This window comes from Abramis brama (genome assembly GCF_963993115.1).
Source record: "Abramis brama genome assembly, chromosome: 22".
Lineage (NCBI taxonomy): Eukaryota > Metazoa > Chordata > Actinopteri > Cypriniformes > Leuciscidae > Abramis > Abramis brama.
The window spans coordinates 23,093,824-23,112,034 of NC_139984.1; the positions used below are offsets into that span (position 1 = coordinate 23,093,824).

The 18,211-nt window shown below is 40.6% G+C and overlaps 1 protein-coding gene across 1 annotated transcript; it reads left to right on the forward strand.

The window, feature by feature from the left end:
* Window positions 1-390: 390 nt before the first annotated feature.
* Window positions 391-6,152, forward strand: LOC311072790 (delta-type opioid receptor). The gene is made up of 4 exons (XM_084098051.1): window positions 391-540; window positions 693-900; window positions 3,461-3,816; window positions 5,019-6,152. The coding sequence occupies exons 2-4, from the start codon at window positions 713-715 to the stop codon at window positions 5,567-5,569; spliced, it is 1,095 nt and encodes a 364-aa protein (XP_083954177.1). The 5' UTR covers window positions 391-540; window positions 693-712; the 3' UTR covers window positions 5,570-6,152.
* Window positions 6,153-18,211: the final 12,059 nt, after the last annotated feature.

Here is an 18,211-nt window from a genome sequence, read left to right on the forward strand (position 1 = left end):
AAAACAGTGAGTCTTGCTACTGGTTACTTAAATCACTTTTTTGTATTTTTAGTTTATACAGTTCTTAAAAAATGTGTGTACATAATTAAAACTGATTAATTTTTTCTTTTACAAAAAATATTGTGAACATCAATTATGTAGCCTATCATAATAAATCAAATATTTTGTGATAATTTGCCCTTTTAAACCCAGAGATTTCTTTTGTACCTAGATAGGTACAAACGATAAAACATTATCTCAATGTTTGTTCCACTAGAGATACTCAACAAGGAATGAAAAGTGTAGCAACCAACCCTGGAGCTAAACTTGTATTCACACGCATCACGCGAGCGCGCGCACGCGCAATGTTTGATTAGGCTACTGTAACGTCTTAATGTGCGAGAAGTGAACGACGCACTGTACGGTGAGGAGATTCGTCTCGCTGAGCATGAAATCTTAAGCGGCAAGAATGTCTTTTTTCCTGAGTTAAGATGGATCCACCTCTCTGCAATGTCACCGGACAGCGTCACATACTTTAAGCTTGGTTTGCACTTTCATGAGGTAAGTAGCCTACTTTACAATACTACTCCCTCAGAAAGGATACAAAGATATTGAAGGGTGTGGGCGTCGTTTAAACCTGATTGGAGTCTATCCAATTGCTTGTTGTGAGACATATACAAGTTTTTGTTAGTGTTCTATCTTCTCTTCAACAGTTTTAGGCGCTCTCTTCACGATGGAGTTGCTCGAGTTGTCCGACGTCCAACAGATGTTCAACGACTCGCGTTTTCAGGGGAATTTAAGTGGGCTAGATGGTGACGAACCGCTGCCTATGAACGCAAAGATCACCGTGGTTGTGGTCTACATGATAGTGTGCGTGGTGGGGCTCGTGGGGAACGGTCTGGTCATGTATGTAATTATCAGGTGAGAATAAGTGTTCGGTCTGCATATTAACTTGGTGTACGAGCTAGACTAGAGTGAGAGGTCGATATGGGCAAATATAGAGGAGGATCAGTTTAAAGCATTTGAGGCGAGAAGGGTTATTTATAAAGTTAGCACTGTAAAGACTGACATATTTTTATAATAGTCTGGGAATTCTGATCTTTTGATATGGAACATATGTGTTTTATGTTCTGCATCATATTTGATACACAAGGCTTTTATGGTCCATAAATATTATGATATAGTGAGAAAATGGAGCTCACACTCGAGGAAGAAAATAACAGCGCAGTTTTGTTTACAGGCCCAAATTGAGCACAAATATGCAATTTGGTGCAGATGTTATTATTTATATGACCAAAAAGTAAGATGAAATTCTGCTTATAATGTAAATCAATGAGATTTTTTTATAACAGTGTAGCAAACTACTTACATAAAAAACGCAAATAAATATCAGTCGTTATAATTTGTTTGCCAATATGTCTTAGTAAGATCAAATCATATTTAAATGTTTTATGATCAAAGCTCTTTAGCATTAAATGCAGGGAGCAAAACATATAATGCAATGCAATACAATGATGATTGTACAAATAAAAGCCTCAAAAACCCATTGTGTCATATTTGATACTTTGATCTCTTTATAAACTGATGTATGGATAATCAGGTAAACCCAAATTGCTTCAGTCCAGCCAAAGGTTTTTTTGAACAATATAAATGTTATTTTTACATTTATTTTATAAAAATTATTTAAAATTTCACAACAAAAAGACCACGACCTGAAGGATGTATAATATATTATAGAATTATACTAAAAGGCCTTTACTAGGCATTTTGCAATAAAGTTTTGATCATGTTGATATTTAGAAGGTTTAGAAATTCATGAATCAAATATGATACTAGGCTTTATAGGGTTAAAAAAAAAAGCTTCATCATATGTTCATGTTATTGCAACATTATCATGTCTTTTTTTATTAACTTCAAGACATTATTTGAAATGTTTCTTATGATTCACATTTTCAATTATAGCTGCGCCCATTACCCTAACGTTAATGTATGTTTTTCACTCGGTTATTTTCAGGAAAACCAATAGCTACATTTCTGGGAATGTTCCTTTTAGGCTTTATTGTAAGTTGGGTGGTTCTCAGCTTGATTTGTTTGCACTCTGATTTCATGCAACACAGAATAAAATTCGTTATTAAAAAAAAGTTTTCTAATTTGGTTTTCTTCTACCAAAATATTTTTCAGCCAAATACAGAACAGTTTGATTGAACGCAAAAAAGATATGAGAAGAATTTTCACCCTTTTAAAATTATTAAAATAATCACCGTATATGGCTATGTTATTAATTGCATAGTTTTTTTCACCAGATCAGACCAGCAACCCATTTTTGTCTTGTTCTTGCCCTGAACCGTACAGTGAAATATTTGCGACAGCATTTTCTAACCCATCAGAGCACTTGTCCTGCCAACGTGGTGTCACAAGCTGCCTATTCATTACAATGCTAAATAAACATTTTGGTTCTTGTCCAAACCTCCCTGGGCGTGAAACAGCTGTAGACGGGGGCCAAGACACAGCTTTTCAATCAGCACAGGAGTTCACATTACACACAAGTAGTGTTACAATCATTAAACATGAGGTTTAATTCAGGGAAAGTGGAATTATGTAGGTTTGACTGCAGAGCGAAAATGCAAAATGTCCCCCTAATTTACCGACTCGCACTCTTCGCCTGCTCGTTTGACGAACATTGCCATCTAGTAATTTTGTCTCGCCTCTCTCATGCTTGTATTTTGTTGAAGGTATAATTATGAAGGAATTACTTGCTGATCTAATGTTCAAGGAAAACTGCCTCATAATTACGAGTCAGAAAATAGATTTGCTGCATCACCTCATGTTATTAAGGGAAAACATGCTTAAAGAAAGTATAGTCCTATGGGTCTATTTTAAAACCTGTTGCTAGGCTGGTTACCAAGCACTGCCTGCAGTTTCTTTACCTTCTAAGCCTGTCTCAGAGCTTCTCTGAATTTGGACTGAAAAGTGTCAGTCTACCTGTGATAGTCTTTCTTTCATATCCAGAAAGAGACAATATATATTTAATTTGATCACTCTTAAACTGCATATTTGAAGACAAGAATGACTGCTTTATATTGGAACATGAAATATTCATCATTATATAACACGTGGAATACTGAAGATTCATCTATAGTCATGGTCATTTGCTTTTTGAATTATGCTCTTGCTTGTCCTTGTCTTTGTTCATTCATCTAGCAGGGCATTTCAAACAATGGCAGATGATAAATATAATACTGTGTTTCAGTTAAAAATGACTTTATATAAAAATATCTCGGAGAAGCTTTGATACATATAAACACAAACTAGTTTTATTTAGTAATTTGAAGTTTTTATGTGTTAAAAATCTTGTTTTATAAAACAAAAACAAAAAATAATATATATATTTATTTGTATTCAGAAATGAAACACTCCAGCTTTAATTACTCTTATTTAATTACTCGTATTCTTCTAAGAGTGATATTTGTACATGCTGCAGGTACACAAAGATGAAAACGGCAACCAACATTTACATCTTTAATCTGGCCTTGGCTGATGCAATAGTCCTGGCCACTCTTCCTTTCCAAGGCACGGACGTCCTCCTTGGTGTATGGCCGTTTGGTTTGGCTCTGTGCAAGGTCGTGATGGCCATTGACTATTACAACATGTTCACAAGTGTCTTCACCTTGACCATAATGAGTGTGGATCGCTACATAGCCGTCTGCCACCCCGTGCGCTCCCTGACAGTTCGCACCCCGCTGCGGGCCAAGCTGATCAACGTGGCTGTGTGGGTGCTGGCATCAGCTGTGGGACTGCCTGTTATGATCATGGGTCAGGTGGAGGAGGATGTTTACGGTAGTTTTCTCAGTATCCTGTGTCAACCTGCCATTCTGGAGCATGTTTGTTCATTGTGTCATGAAAATGTGATTCTACTTTTGTTTGATTGATGTTGTCATGTTGATGTTTTACTTTTACTTACTTACCTAAAATGATAATATATGAAAGTCCTACCGTGATTTAAAGGTGCACTAAGTACGTTTTTGCCAATTTTTGTTTGATCTCAAACAAATATTTTTTACAAAAAACAAAACATTCAATTAGCATCAACCAAATTGGCATTTAAATACGATTAAATGTTAATACCCTTATATGACTAATTAATAATGAATACTTAAATTATTATAGTGTACAACATTTGAAACACACTACCATTTAAAAGTAATTTTTTGTTAAATTAATACTTTTATTCAGCAAGTATGCATTTAAATATGTTAAGTAACAAAAATACAAAGTTCAGGCATGAAACTCTAACGAATGCTGATTGGGTCTTTCAACGCCGCAGCACGAGCCAATCAGAAGCACTTCCAAATCTAAATCATATCATCGTACCCTAGCCCGTATTGGTACGCTACGCGATATGAAAGCTTCCATTATCCCTCCTCCTCCCCAGCGCCACCTGTAGAGATCTGCTATGGGGTTCTGCCCTTCTTGCAGCAGCCTTTCCTTTGTTATTTTTGACTAAGCTGAACAAATTTGTGTATTTGCTCAGCAGCAGCGCAGCAGATCTCGTCCGCCAAAATCAAGCCTATGTATATTCCATGCTTTATGCCTATAAATGCTGTTGAAATTGATCCACTCCAAGAGTTGTCATGACTGAACTGTTTTCAACATCAAATAAGCATATTAGAATGATTTCTGAAGGATCATGTGACTGAAGACTGGAGGAAATTACATTTTACTGTAATTTTTATTAAATAAACACAGCCGTGGTGAGCATAAAAGACTATAAAAACATGAAAAAAATCTTACCGACCCAAAACTTTTGAACAGTATGTATTTGTCAAAAGTTCTGTTCAGAAGAACTTTTTAAGCAGAAGAAAATGACTTTGTGCACTTTTGAATGGTAAATATGCATCCATTCAATCACTCTACTCACTTGTGTTCCCTTCCAAAAAAGGAAGATGTTGCTTTCCATTTCATCAGTCCGCTCATGATTAATTGTAAATCAAGGCACTATGAAACGTTTTGATTAATTCCCTGACTTTATCTCTGTGCAGGTGCCGAGTGCATGCTGAGCCTGCCTAAACCAAAAGAACACTGGGGGCCAGTGTTTGTGATTTGTGTGTTCCTCTTCTCTTTTATGATTCCTGTGGTGATCATAAGCGTCTGCTACGGCTTGATGGTACGACGCCTGCGCAGTGTCCGTCTCCTGTCCGGCTCAAGAGAGAAAGACCGGAATCTGAGGAGAATCACCTATATGGTACTGTCTGTGGTAGCTGCTTTTGTGTTGTGCTGGATGCCGGTGCAGGTCTTAGCTTTGATCCAGGCTTTGGAGCATGTGGATCTTGGGGCCAGGCAGTCCTCAATTGCAGCCATGCATTTCTGCATAGCTCTGGGTTATGCTAACAGTTGCTTAAACCCTGTCCTCTATGCCTTCCTGGATGAAAACTTCAAGCGGTGCTTCCGTGAGTTCTGTATCCCGACCAACTCCAGTTTGCTCCTAGACGAGCAGCGCAAGAGGTCACTGAGGCAGGAGAGAGAATGTGCTGAGGAGGAAGAAAAAGAGGTGGTTATTGATGAAGGTGCCATTCCAGTCTGTGTGGATTAGAGATTTTATAATTGGCTGTATTCTTGCATGGTAACCTCGGAATTCACAAAGAAAGTTACAATTGAGTAAGATTGTATGAACATTAAGGCTTTTGTCTGGTTTACATTTTTGGTGATTTATCTTTAGCAGATGATTTGTGGCGATTCAGAATTGGAAGTATGGATTGTTTCACATGGAACAAAAAAGGTCTTTTTCCCCTGCTTTTTGAGTCTTATAATGTATAATCTTTACATGGTTTATTGTAGCCCTTATATAAATAGCCAATTAATTATATTTTATTTATACAAATAATTTATTTTAAATTATTATTTTAATTACAATGTAATTGGAATTTTATTTTCTAAGTGCACTGCTTTTGTTATGAAACTGGTTTATTGGAATTGCATATGCAAAATATTTGTTGATTTATTCTTTTAACAGCTGTTAAAAAATGTATGTGTGCGTGTACATATGTAGCCTAACTTTTGAGTAAATTACATATATATCAACATATATACACCGTTCAGAGGTCTGGGGTCAGAAATATATTTTTTAAAGAAATTAATACTTTTATTCAGCAAGGATGCAATAAATTGATCAAAAGTGACATTAAAGACTATATATATATATATATATATATATATATATATATATATATATATATATATATATATATATGCTATTCTTTTGAACTTTCTATTCATCAGAGAATCCTGAAAAAAAGAAGAACGTTTTCCACAAACATATTAAGCATCAAAACTGTTTTCTACATTGATAATAAGTGTTCAGAAAAAAAAAATCTTTTGCCATCATATGAAAAAAAAAATACATTTTAAAATATATTTAAAAAGAAAATAATAATATTACACAATATACTGTTTTTACTGCACTGTTTTTAATTAAATAAATACAGCCTTGTTGAGTATATACATCTTTCAGAAACAGACCTCACACTTTTGAATAGTAGTGTACAGTATATTAGATACTTAAAAGAATACAGTAACGCTATTTAAAGAAATTGATATTTAATGACTGAGATATCACAGTACTGATGATAAGTACGTTCCTGTATATAATGACGAGCTTGTAAGTATTTATTTTCAACTGAATGGTTTGACAGTGATTCAGAATGACAGGTTGGTGCTAACGAAGACAAGAATCTTTCCCAGAAAAAAAGAAACTGTTGATTTCTGAGTTTCATCCGTTTGTTCTGTGGTGGGGATTGAGAGCATGTTTTCTTGATCTTGGCCAGCTTTCAAGGAACACGCTGTTGTGAAGGATCTTAGAAACATCTGTTTTTGTCTGTGTGGTGTGAAGTGCCAGCCAGATGGTGTTCTAATGCTTGATACATGCTCCTTATGCCATGCTTCATCCCTGTCCCACTTCAGCTTTTAAACAATTTTAATTATATTCTTGGCTGAAGGGACGCAAATAATAAAGACTGCATAAATTAACTTCTTGTTCTTCTATACAGATTGGTTAAGTGAGGAAATAAGTTGTATAGAGAGTGACTGAATAATGCATGTTGTATTTTAGAATGTGTAGAAGAATGTATTGTCTTATTTTTTTTGTGCCATTGGTTTGATAACCAGGGACTGCATGAAGCGATAAAATACTTTAAATACAGTGTAAGTCTCCTTGGATAAAAGTGTCTGCCAAATGCATAAATTAAAATGTGTCATAAAAATAATAAAGTGTTCTATTTATTATCTATTATACAAATATCTCTGAATAAAAATATAAATACAATTTCTGTTCAAGTATTATTTATTAGTAAACAACAATTAGATCTAATAATAACTAAGAATAATTATAACCCACAAATAATTTTTTGGTTGTCATTTTCTTTTTCACTAACCATATTGATAATTTCTGACTAGCTAGTCATTGAAATGATAGAAGACATTTCATTTTTGTAAACAAGGCTGCCAGAAGACCCTGAATTAAGAAAGATGTGTTTTGTCCATGTCATTTTCATCTTCAAAATCACTTTACTATTGTCATGATCCTGGCCTGTGTTCCCCTGGAGAATAAATTTTTGCCCCAAACCAGTTCAGTGGAAATCCCGCCCTGCAGCTAATTTCATTGGTTAAGGTTACAGTGATGGATAGGTTTAGGGATCCGTGTTTGATGTAGGCAATCAGTACAGTGACCATTGAAATTTATTGAATCAGCTGCAGGGTGGGATTTCTGCTGATATGTATTCCTTATCCTTTCTTTCCCATCTAACACACACACAAATACTCTCTCACACACATGCATGCACAAAAATGGTTCCCCTGGTCCCATGGACTTTTATGTTATTTCCTGTGCTGTGCCATGTTTTGTAGTGCTTTGTAGTTCTTGCTGATTATTTCTGTGATTTATTCCCAGGTGTGTCTTGTTTGCCTATAACCCCTTGTACATTTAAACCCCAGTGTTTCTTGTGTGTTGGTCTCCACGCATCCAAGTCCGGTGGCCGGTCCCAGAGGTCCTACTGCCATCGGCTGCGCTTCCTGTAATGGCAATCTTATGTGTTTGTGCTGCTCGCACGTCTACAGCTCCTCCCGGGGTGGCGGTGTCTGCTCGTGAACCCTTAGCCTATCTGGTAACGGCCAAGGAAACTGTCCCTGAACTCTCTGCTAGCTCTGGCATGGCCAAGGAGCCCACCTTTAAACTCTCTGTCTGCTCTGACACGACCAAGGAGACCGCCTTTGAATTCTCTGTTTGCTCTGACATGACCACGGAAGTCATTCCTGAACTATCTGTCGGCCCTGACACGACTACGGAGGTTGCACCTGAACACTCTGTCTGCCCTGACACGACCATGGAGGTTGCCCCCAAAAGTTCTGTCTGCCCTGACACGACCACGGAGGTCAACCTGAATGTCCTGTCTGCCCTGACACGATCACGGAGGTCGGACCTGAATGTCCTGTCTGCCCTGACACGATCACGGAGGTCGCCCCCCAAAAAGTCCTGTCTGCCATGACACGACCATGGAGTTCACACCTGAACGTCCTGTCTGCCCTGACACAACCACGGAGGTCGGACCTGAATGTCCTGTCTGCCCTGACACGAACACGGAGGTCGCCCCCAAAAGTCCTGTCTGCCCTGACACAACCATGGAGTTCGCACCTGAACGTCCTGTCTGCCCTGACACTACCATGGAGGTCAACCCCAAAAGTCCTGTCTGCCCTGACTCGACCATTGAGATCACCCCTGAACTCTCTGTCTGCCCTGACATGACCAAGGAGGTCGCCCCTGAACTCTCTGTCTGCCCTGACACGACCACGGAGGTCAACCCCAAAAGTCCTGTCTGCCCTGACACAACCACGGAGGTCGCCCCTGAACTCTCTGTCTGCCCTGACACGACCACAGAGGTCATCCCTGAACTCTCTGTCTGCCTTGACACGACCACGGAGGTCAACCCCAAAAGTCCTGTCTGCCCTGACACGACCACGGAGGTCGCCCCTAAACTCTCTGTCTGCCCTGACACGACCACAGAGGTCATCCCTGAACTCTCTGTCGGCCCTGACACGACCACGGAGGTCGCCCCTGAACTCTCTGTCTGCCCTGACATGACCACGGAGGTTGAACCTGAACTTCCTGTCTGCCCTGACACGTCCAAGGAGGTCATCCCTGAACTCTCTGTCGGCCCTGACACGACCACGGAGGTCGCCCCTGAACTCTCTGTCTGCCCTGACACGACCCCGGAGGTTGAACCTGAACTTCCTGTCTGCCCTGACACGTCCAAGGAGGTCACCCCTCTACTCTCTGTCTGCCCTGACATGACCACGGAGGTCAACCCCAAAAGTCCTGTCTGCCCTGACATGACCACGGAGGTCGCCCCTGAACTCTCTGTCTGCCCTGACACGACCACGGAGGTCATCCCTGAACTCTCTGTCGGCCCTTACACGACCACGGAGGTCGCCCCTGAACTCTCTGTCTGCCCTGACATGACCACGGAGGTCGCCCCTGAACTCTCTGTCTGCCCTGACACGACCACAGAGGTCATCCTTGAACTCTCTGTCGGCCCTGACACGACCACAGAGGTCATCCCTGAACTCTCTGTCTGCCCTGACATGACCACGGAGGTCGCCCCTGAACTCTCTGTCTGCCCTGACATGACCACGGAGGTCGCCCCTGAACTCTCTGTCTGCCCTGACACGACCACAGAGGTCATCCTTGAACTCTCTGTCGGCCCTGACAGAAGGTGGTCTTCTGCTCCACCGCAGTGGCTTCCAGTTCCGCCTGATCCATTGTGGTGGTGTCCAGTTCTGCCTGCTCTGCCCTGGAGGTCGTCCACTGTGGTGGTCCGCAGTTCTGCTTGATCTGCTGTGGTGGTCTTCTACTCTCCGATCAGGACGGAGAGGATGGAGGAGAGTACGCTAGCATTGTTTGTTCGCCGCTTCTCCGCCCGCAATCTTTAATTGCGCTTATATAGTTTGTTTGCATATGTTTTGTGCTTGTGCTATTTTTACGAGCCTTGTGTACTAGTTTTTCTGGATTTCGTATCCTACGCTTCACCCACCTTTTATACCGACGACTTCCAGCTGTCAACCTTGTTCCACCTGGAAAAGGGCTCTCTGGATCCAACCATCATATCGCCTTGACGGACAAATTTTCTCTCTTCCACCACCGTTCCAGTACTTGGTGCTGGTGTTGTCTGCTAGCGTTGTCCGGCTGGCATCCCTCCTCAGTTAGTATGACGTTCAGCTATTCCAGCTCGCAGCTCCGACGACTTAACTTCGCAACCACACCTGGATTTAACATCCCCATCATTAAAGAACTTGGACTTCTTCGCAGCCCTCATTCGATTCATTGAGGCTCCGGTCGAAATTCATCTTCCTTAACTAGCCAAGCTGCTCTGCTACAAACATTCCATCTCTCTGGTCATCTGTCGTACCGTCGCTCCAGCTGGAAATATTGCGAGACCTCTGCACTCCAGCATGGGATCCCCGCATTTTCGGCTGTATACATTTCGTGGAGTGGATTCCAGTCTGCGCAGAGTGGATTTTAATGTTTTGCGACCTGTACAGAGATTCACCCTACAGTCATTGGTTAAATTTGAACTTTTCAACACTCAATCCATCAATAATAAATCCACACTGATTGAAGAACACATCAGGGAGAAAGGACTTGACTTCATGTGTCTGACGGAAACCTGGCACCAGCCAGAGGTTTACTCTGCCCTAAATGAAGCCTGTCCCCCCAGCTACAGTTATTTGGAGGCAGCTTGCAGCACTGGCCACGGTGGTGGCCTAGCTGTCATTCACTGACAGGACCTGGAGCTGTCCCCCATCGCGCTGCCTGCAACATCTTCCATTTAAATGTAAGCCCCCCTTTCCAATGACTGTTCTCCTTATCTACCGGCCTCCTAAACCCAACTCTGCTTTCATCCCAGAAATGTCTGATCTCCTCACAACTCTCTGTACTACCTCTGCCAATACCATAATCTGGGAGATATAAATATTCATGTCGACACTCCCTCATGTCATCCCACTGCCGATTTCCTTCAGCTGCTAGACTCCCTCAACTTACAACAACATGTTGATGTCCCCATACATTCCAGGGGACACACACTCGATTTGGTAATTTCTAATTCCCCCATCAGTAACCTACAGGTTTATTATCTTGGTGTTTCAGATCACAAGGTCGTGTCAATGGAGTTGCCCTTTCCTTCCCCCCACACCAAACCAAAGCGACAGATCCACTTCAGAAAGCTGAAAAACATCCATGTGGATGCCCTGGACCTTCAACATCTCTCCTCTGGCTTTACTGACTTCCTTTCTGTTACTGACTCCGTGGATTTCTACAACCAGTCCCTGAGCAGTCTTCTGGACCTCCACACCTCCTTAATATCCAGGTCAGTCTCATTCACGCGCTCAGCACCTTGGTACACCTGCGAGCTGCGAAAGATTAAGGCAGCTGGGCGTGTCCTTGAGAGGCGGCTCAAGGCCTCTGGACTGACTGTTCACAAACAGGCATACAGGGAACAAAAGAGGGCATATGCAGAAGCTCTGAGGGACACACAGTCCAGGTTTTATTCCACTATCATCAACAACAAACCCTGTAACTCCAAACAACTTTTTTCAACAATAAACCACCTTCTCAAACCCCCCTTACTCTCGCACTCTGAGACCACCGAGGAGAGGTGCAACATGCACATCACTTTTTTCAAACAAAAAGTTAATAACATCCGCTCACACCTCTCCGCCACTGCTGTCCTGCCCCTCCCAACGGCTGACCCACTGTTTGAGATTGTCCAGCTCCTCTGCTCTTTCTCTGATGCCACACAGGAAGAAGTGGAGGATGTCATCAAAAAAATGAAGCCGTCCACCTGTGCCCTGGACCCTTTCCCTTCAGCCCTGCTGAAGGCCAATATCTCTGCCATTTCTACATTCATCACCAAGATCATAAACCACTCCCTCCTGGTTGGCCATATCCCATCTACGTTAAAAACTGCTGTCATCAGACCTCTACTGAAAAAAAACACTCTGGATCCAGATGTTCTCTCCAACTACAGGCCCATTTCCAATCTTCCATTCATATCAAAGGTCCTGGAAAAAATAGTTGCAGCTCAACTTTATGTTCTTTATGTTCACAAACACAACACAATAACAAGTTTCAGTCGGGTTTCCGCCTTGCCCATAGCACAGAAACAGCCTTGGTCAGGATCACCAATGACCTTCTGATGGCAGCAGATACTGGTTCCCCATCTCTACTCATCCTCCTAGACCTAACAGCTGCTTTTGATACAGTAGACCACAACATTCTCCTCCACAGCCTGCAACACACCATTGGACTCTCAGAAAATGTTCACAACTGGTTTATCTCGTACCTGACCGGCAGAACCGAGCACGTCGCCCTGGGCAAAGACAAATCACACACCCACAATGTCACCTGCGGTGTCCCTCAGGGCTCTGTGCTGGGCCCCACACTCTTCTCCATTTACATGCTCCCCCTTGGCAAAGTCATTAGCAGACATGGTATATCATTCCATTGTTATGCTGATGACACACAGCTTTATCTCAGGACAACCTCCACTTCTTCTGCTCCCTTGCCAACATCCACATTTACCACCAGGGAGGTGGAGGAGATAGAGGCGTGGATGAAGCTCAACTTCCTTCAGCTGAACAGTTTAAAAACGGAAGCCATCTTAGCTGGCACCCCACATCAGTTCCACTCTTCCACCATCACCAGTATCACTTTCTCTGGTCAAAACATCTCCCTTTCCACATCTGTCACCAATTTGGGTGTTAAAATGGACTCTCAACTCACCTTTGACACCCACATCAAACACCTCTGTAAGACATCATTCTACCACCTCAAGAACATCGCCAAACTCCGTCCAACACTCAACCTGGCAGATGCAGAGAAGCTCGTCCACGCCTTTGTGTCCTCCAGGCTGGACTACTGTAATGCATTCCTCATCGGGATCTCTGGCAAAAGCATCCAGAGACTACAATATATCCAGAACAGCACTGCCAGGATCCTGATGAGGGTGTGCAAGCATGATCACATCACTCTCATCCTGAAATCTCTTCATTGGCTCCCTGTCCCACTCAGAATTGAATATAAGGTATCCCTCCTCTCACCCACCTGTGCATTCATGCCCCCTTTTACCTACAGGAACTCCTCACCCACCAGACCTCTTCAAACACAGACCCTGTCCAAGCCCGCAGAACCAAGCTCTGCAGCATGGGTGATAGGGCCTTCTCATCGGCTGCTCCGAGGCTGTGGAATGCCCTCCCTGACCACCTGAGGTCCATACAGACTACAGATGTTTTTAAACGATACCTAAAAACATATCTTTTTTAAAAGGCTTTTCACTGAATGTATTTTATAGGTTTTCCTTTCAACTATTTATTGACCTTGATATTTTTAACTGTATGCTATATGCTCTGTAGCACTTTGAGATTGCTGTAATGTAAAGTGCAATACTAATAAAATGTATTATTGTTATTATTATTATTATTACTCAGCTGGCTCCACTATGGACACCTACTCTTCCAGGTCTGCCCTGGCCACCTGCTTGGCTGGCTCCATGCTAGCTCTCTGATCCACCACACTGGCCTGACCTCGATCCCTCCCCTGGGTCAGCCTCCGCCTCCGCTTCACCGGGGGGTTCTGTCATGATCCCAGCCTATGTTCCCCGTGTCTTGTGTGGACTTTTATGTTTATTTCCTGTTCTGTGCCATGTTTTGTAGTTGTTGTTGATTAGTTCTGATTTATTCTTAGGTGTGTCTAGTTTGCCCCTTGTGTATTTATCTCCCAGTGTTTCTTGTGTTCCTTGTCAAGTTTTCTTGTCCTTCCTGTAATGTTTAGTGAACTCATTCTGTTCCTGGTTCCTGGTTCATTTGTTTTTGTTTATTCTGTTAATAAAATTCACTGTGTTTTGATCCAGCTCTCCTTTGTTTTTGAGTTCCCCCTACGTTACAATTATACAGCCAGGCTGTGTTTTCAGTACATTTCAGTACAGCATTCATTCACCATGTTATTGGCAAAAGGGTCCTAAGTTTTGAAGTTGTTCATAAACCTTATGTTTTTCAATCAGAATAAAAAAATATCAAGAAACTATTGATTTTAGGGGCCCTTTAAACACTGAAGTCCATAAATAATTGAAGGCTACCAGTGCTTTCCGAGAGGTTGTTTGTCAAAAAATGTATTAAATATTTATGAACAATAATAATTTAGAAAAAAAAAAACATATTTGTAAATTTGACCAAGTAAAGTTATTTTCTGATAACATAACCATACAGTATGTATTGATAAAGATACTTGTACACATGATCCCCCCCCCCCCCCCCCCCCCCCCCCCCCCCCCCAAAAGAGACTACCATACTGCCCCTTTGTGGTTGTTTAAGGACTTTGTTTTGTTAGGTTAGATTTGCTTAGTTTCACATCCTCTTAGAATATTATTGACAAACACCCTACTATAAATATTCAACTATATACTATATAAATATAGTTGCCTACTTTAAAGATTACTGGATTATTTTATAGGCTACACATATTTGTTTAGGAAGAATGGTATTTTCAACTATACTGTACATGGATTTCATTTTATTATTTTGTTTATTTATATACTGTACATAAATACCAATACATAACTACTGATAAAATTGATATACCAACATATCAATCTTCCTCTTACTCTCATATTGCTATTTAAGGTCAAATCGCTGTCTGGCTAAGACCAGACAGTACCAGAGATGAACTGGCTAGTTCAGTTTTTCTTAGTAGAATTTGTGCTTTACCCAATTTGTCGGGAAGTGACCATAGGACTCATGTGGCTTTAATGTTTCACCTGTCTTTCACTTCCGTGCCACACTGCAATCAGTGCCCTCATTTCCAGGAGGTGGCAGTACTAGCACACATTTGAAGTTTCAGTTTATTACTGCATAAAGCAGAGGGTCAACAATAACCTTAATTCTTTATTGGTGTCCTTTATAATTTAAACAACAAATTTAGAGTTATGCCCCGAGTGATAAGTAAATATGAAAATAAAAAATTGATAGCATATATTTAGATATTTCATTATTTGCTATTGCACAACTTGAGTTAGGTGTACTGAGCATAGCTTGTCACCTGAAAATCTTGCTAAAAAACCCTTAATTGCAGTAAAATGTAGTAAACCTTTGGTTAATAATTATCAATATCTACAAAAATCAAATATCTACAAAGACTTGACTCTAAATTTTCTGTCTTAATTCGCTTTTTTAAACAGAGTTGTGTATGTTACAGTTTTTCTCGATTGCTTAAACACATTTCTTGAAACTATGTCTCGTATTCTCAAAACTATAAACACAAATCCATAACGTCTCACCCAATTCCCCAAACATCCTATTTTCAGGTCAAAATGAAGCTCTACACTCAAAACCATCCACTCTTGCTGAAAAACCAAACTTTGCCCTCAGACAGGACACACAAGCCCTCAAAATCACACACACTACAACATAGTTTAACACACTGGTGCAATAAATTCAAAACAACATTTCCAAAACTGGTAAGTTATGTTGCTTGTGGTTCCCCCCTCACAAACCTTTTCACATGATGAACACAAAAGACACAACCAGTGGATACATTGGCACATTTTTATTCATACACAGAAAACACACACACACACAAATATTTTTTTTCCTGTTTTACTCTTTTTTGTTACTCTTTTTGTTTTTACTCTCTCCTCTAATTTTTTTTTTTTTTACGTATATTTACTTACAGTAAGATGTGTGTGACCAACATATGACAGTAAAAGAGCGCACACAAACCATATTCTAATATGGAATTCGAATTGTATTGGAATGGTAAAAGAGTGTTGGTCGTGACAGGAGGGTCTCCACTCAAGGATACAATATGATGGATACGTCTAAGAATGTTCCACATATGGTTGAAATACCATCATTTGCCTAGAAAGATAACTTTCTGGGAGTCAAGACTATAAAGGAGAAAGGATGCCCTCCCTTCACTGTCACGCTCTGTGTCACTCTGTGTGACTGTACGATTACTGGCCTTTTCTTGCAAGAAAATAAACCTCATCAAAGACTATTGGAAATGCTTGTCTTTTATTCAGTGATAGAATTTTGTTTGCCACCACACCTCCCTGAAGGTTCTAGAGGCGACGGTAAAGCGACTCAAATTTGGCCTTACTCGTAGCCGAGCCTCCCTCATAGTCATACCATTGACTAACACATGGGCAACTAGAGTGGCTTGAATTTCATCTGAGACTGCTTGTCTTCTTGTCCTTGCCCTTCCTCCTCCTCATTCTTATCCCTCTTCCTTCATGTCTTTCTGGATCCATTGTTCCAAAACGCAATAAACTGATTTGGGCCCTTTTATATATCTATTGAAGGTTCTGATTGATGTGTGTTAAATTTTGACTCTTAGTGTTTCCACTTGGGTAATTGTGTGCTAACTGAGCTGAAGCTGTGCTGACTTGAGTGAACAATATTGAATGCTAGTGCTTTCTAAATGACAACATGGTCTAGGCAATGAGAAATGAAGGGATTTGTGTGTAGAGTTTTGCAGTGACAGTTCAACAAATCTGACTCATGTGTCAAAACAGGGAATAGTGTTTATAGTTTAGTGAAATGGGTGTGCTTTTTGATAAATGGCGTTATGGTTTTGAAATTTTAGTTCAAAAGCCTGGCTATAGTGTTTAAGCAATCGAGAAAAACTGTAATACTTAGGCTTACTGTGGTGGTGGGAGCTATTTTAAATGACTGCATTTGCACTACAAGGGAAGATTATGACTTAATTTAGCTACTAAACCCATGAGGCGCCGCTGTTTACAAGGCAATGAGACTCCGAAGAGTCAGAAGCATTTTAACTGCTATAGCTTTGTCTAATGTACATTTATATGTATTTATTTAGCAGGCGCTTGTAAAAAGCATAATACTATTATATCATTTTTTTCTACATATGATCAAACCAGTCCCACCCCATATTTAGGATATTTTGTGTAATATAAAATATATAAATAGTGTTAATTACAGTTTTTCTCGATTGCTTAAACACTATAACCAGGCTTTTGAACTAAAATTTCAAAACCATAACGCCATTTATCAAAAAGCACACCCATTTCACTAAACTATAAACACTATTCCCTGTTTTGACACATGAGTCAGATTTGTTGAACTGTCACTGCAAAACTCTACACACAAATCCCTTCATTTCTCATTGCCTAGACCATGTTGTCATTTAGAAAGCACTAGCATTCAATATTGTTCACTCAAGTCAGCACAGCTTCAGCTCAGTTAGCACACAATTACCCAAGTGGAAACACTAAGAGTCAAAATTTAACACACATCAATCAGAACCTTCAATAGATATATAAAAGGGCCCAAATCAGTTTATTGCGTTTTGGAACAATGGATCCAGAAAGACATGAAGGAAGAGGGATAAGAATGAGGAGGAGGAAGGGCAAGGACAAGAAGACAAGCAGTCTCAGATGAAATTCAAGCCACTCTAGTTGCCCATGTGTTAGTCAATGGTATGACTATGAGGGAGGCTCGGCTACGAGTAAGGCCAAATTTGAGTCGCTTTACCGTCGCCTCTAGAACCTTCAGGGAGGTGTGGTGGCAAACAAAATTCTATCACTGAATAAAAGACAAGCATTTCCAATAGTCTTTGATGAGGTTTATTTTCTTGCAAGAAAAGGCCAGTAATCGTACAGTCACACAGAGTGACACAGAGCGTGACAGTGAAGGGAGGGCATCCTTTCTCCTTTATAGTCTTGACTCCCAGAAAGTTATCTTTCTAGGCAAATGATGGTATTTCAACCATATGTGGAACATTCTTAGACGTATCCATCATATTGTATCCTTGAGTGGAGACCCTCCTGTCACGACCAACACTCTTTTACCATTCCAATACAATTCGAATTCCATATTAGAATATGGTTTGTGTGCGCTCTTTTACTGTCATATGTTGGTCACACACATCTTACTGTAAGTAAATATACGTAAAAAAAAAAAAAATTAGAGGAGAGAGTAAAAACAAAAAGAGTAACAAAAAAGAGTAAAACAGGAAAAAAAATATTTGTGTGTGTGTGTGTTTTCTGTGTATGAATAAAAATGTGCCAATGTATCCACTGGTTGTGTCTTTTGTGTTCATCATGTGAAAAGGTTTGTGAGGGGGGAACCACAAGCAACATAACTTACCAGTTTTGGAAATGTTGTTTTG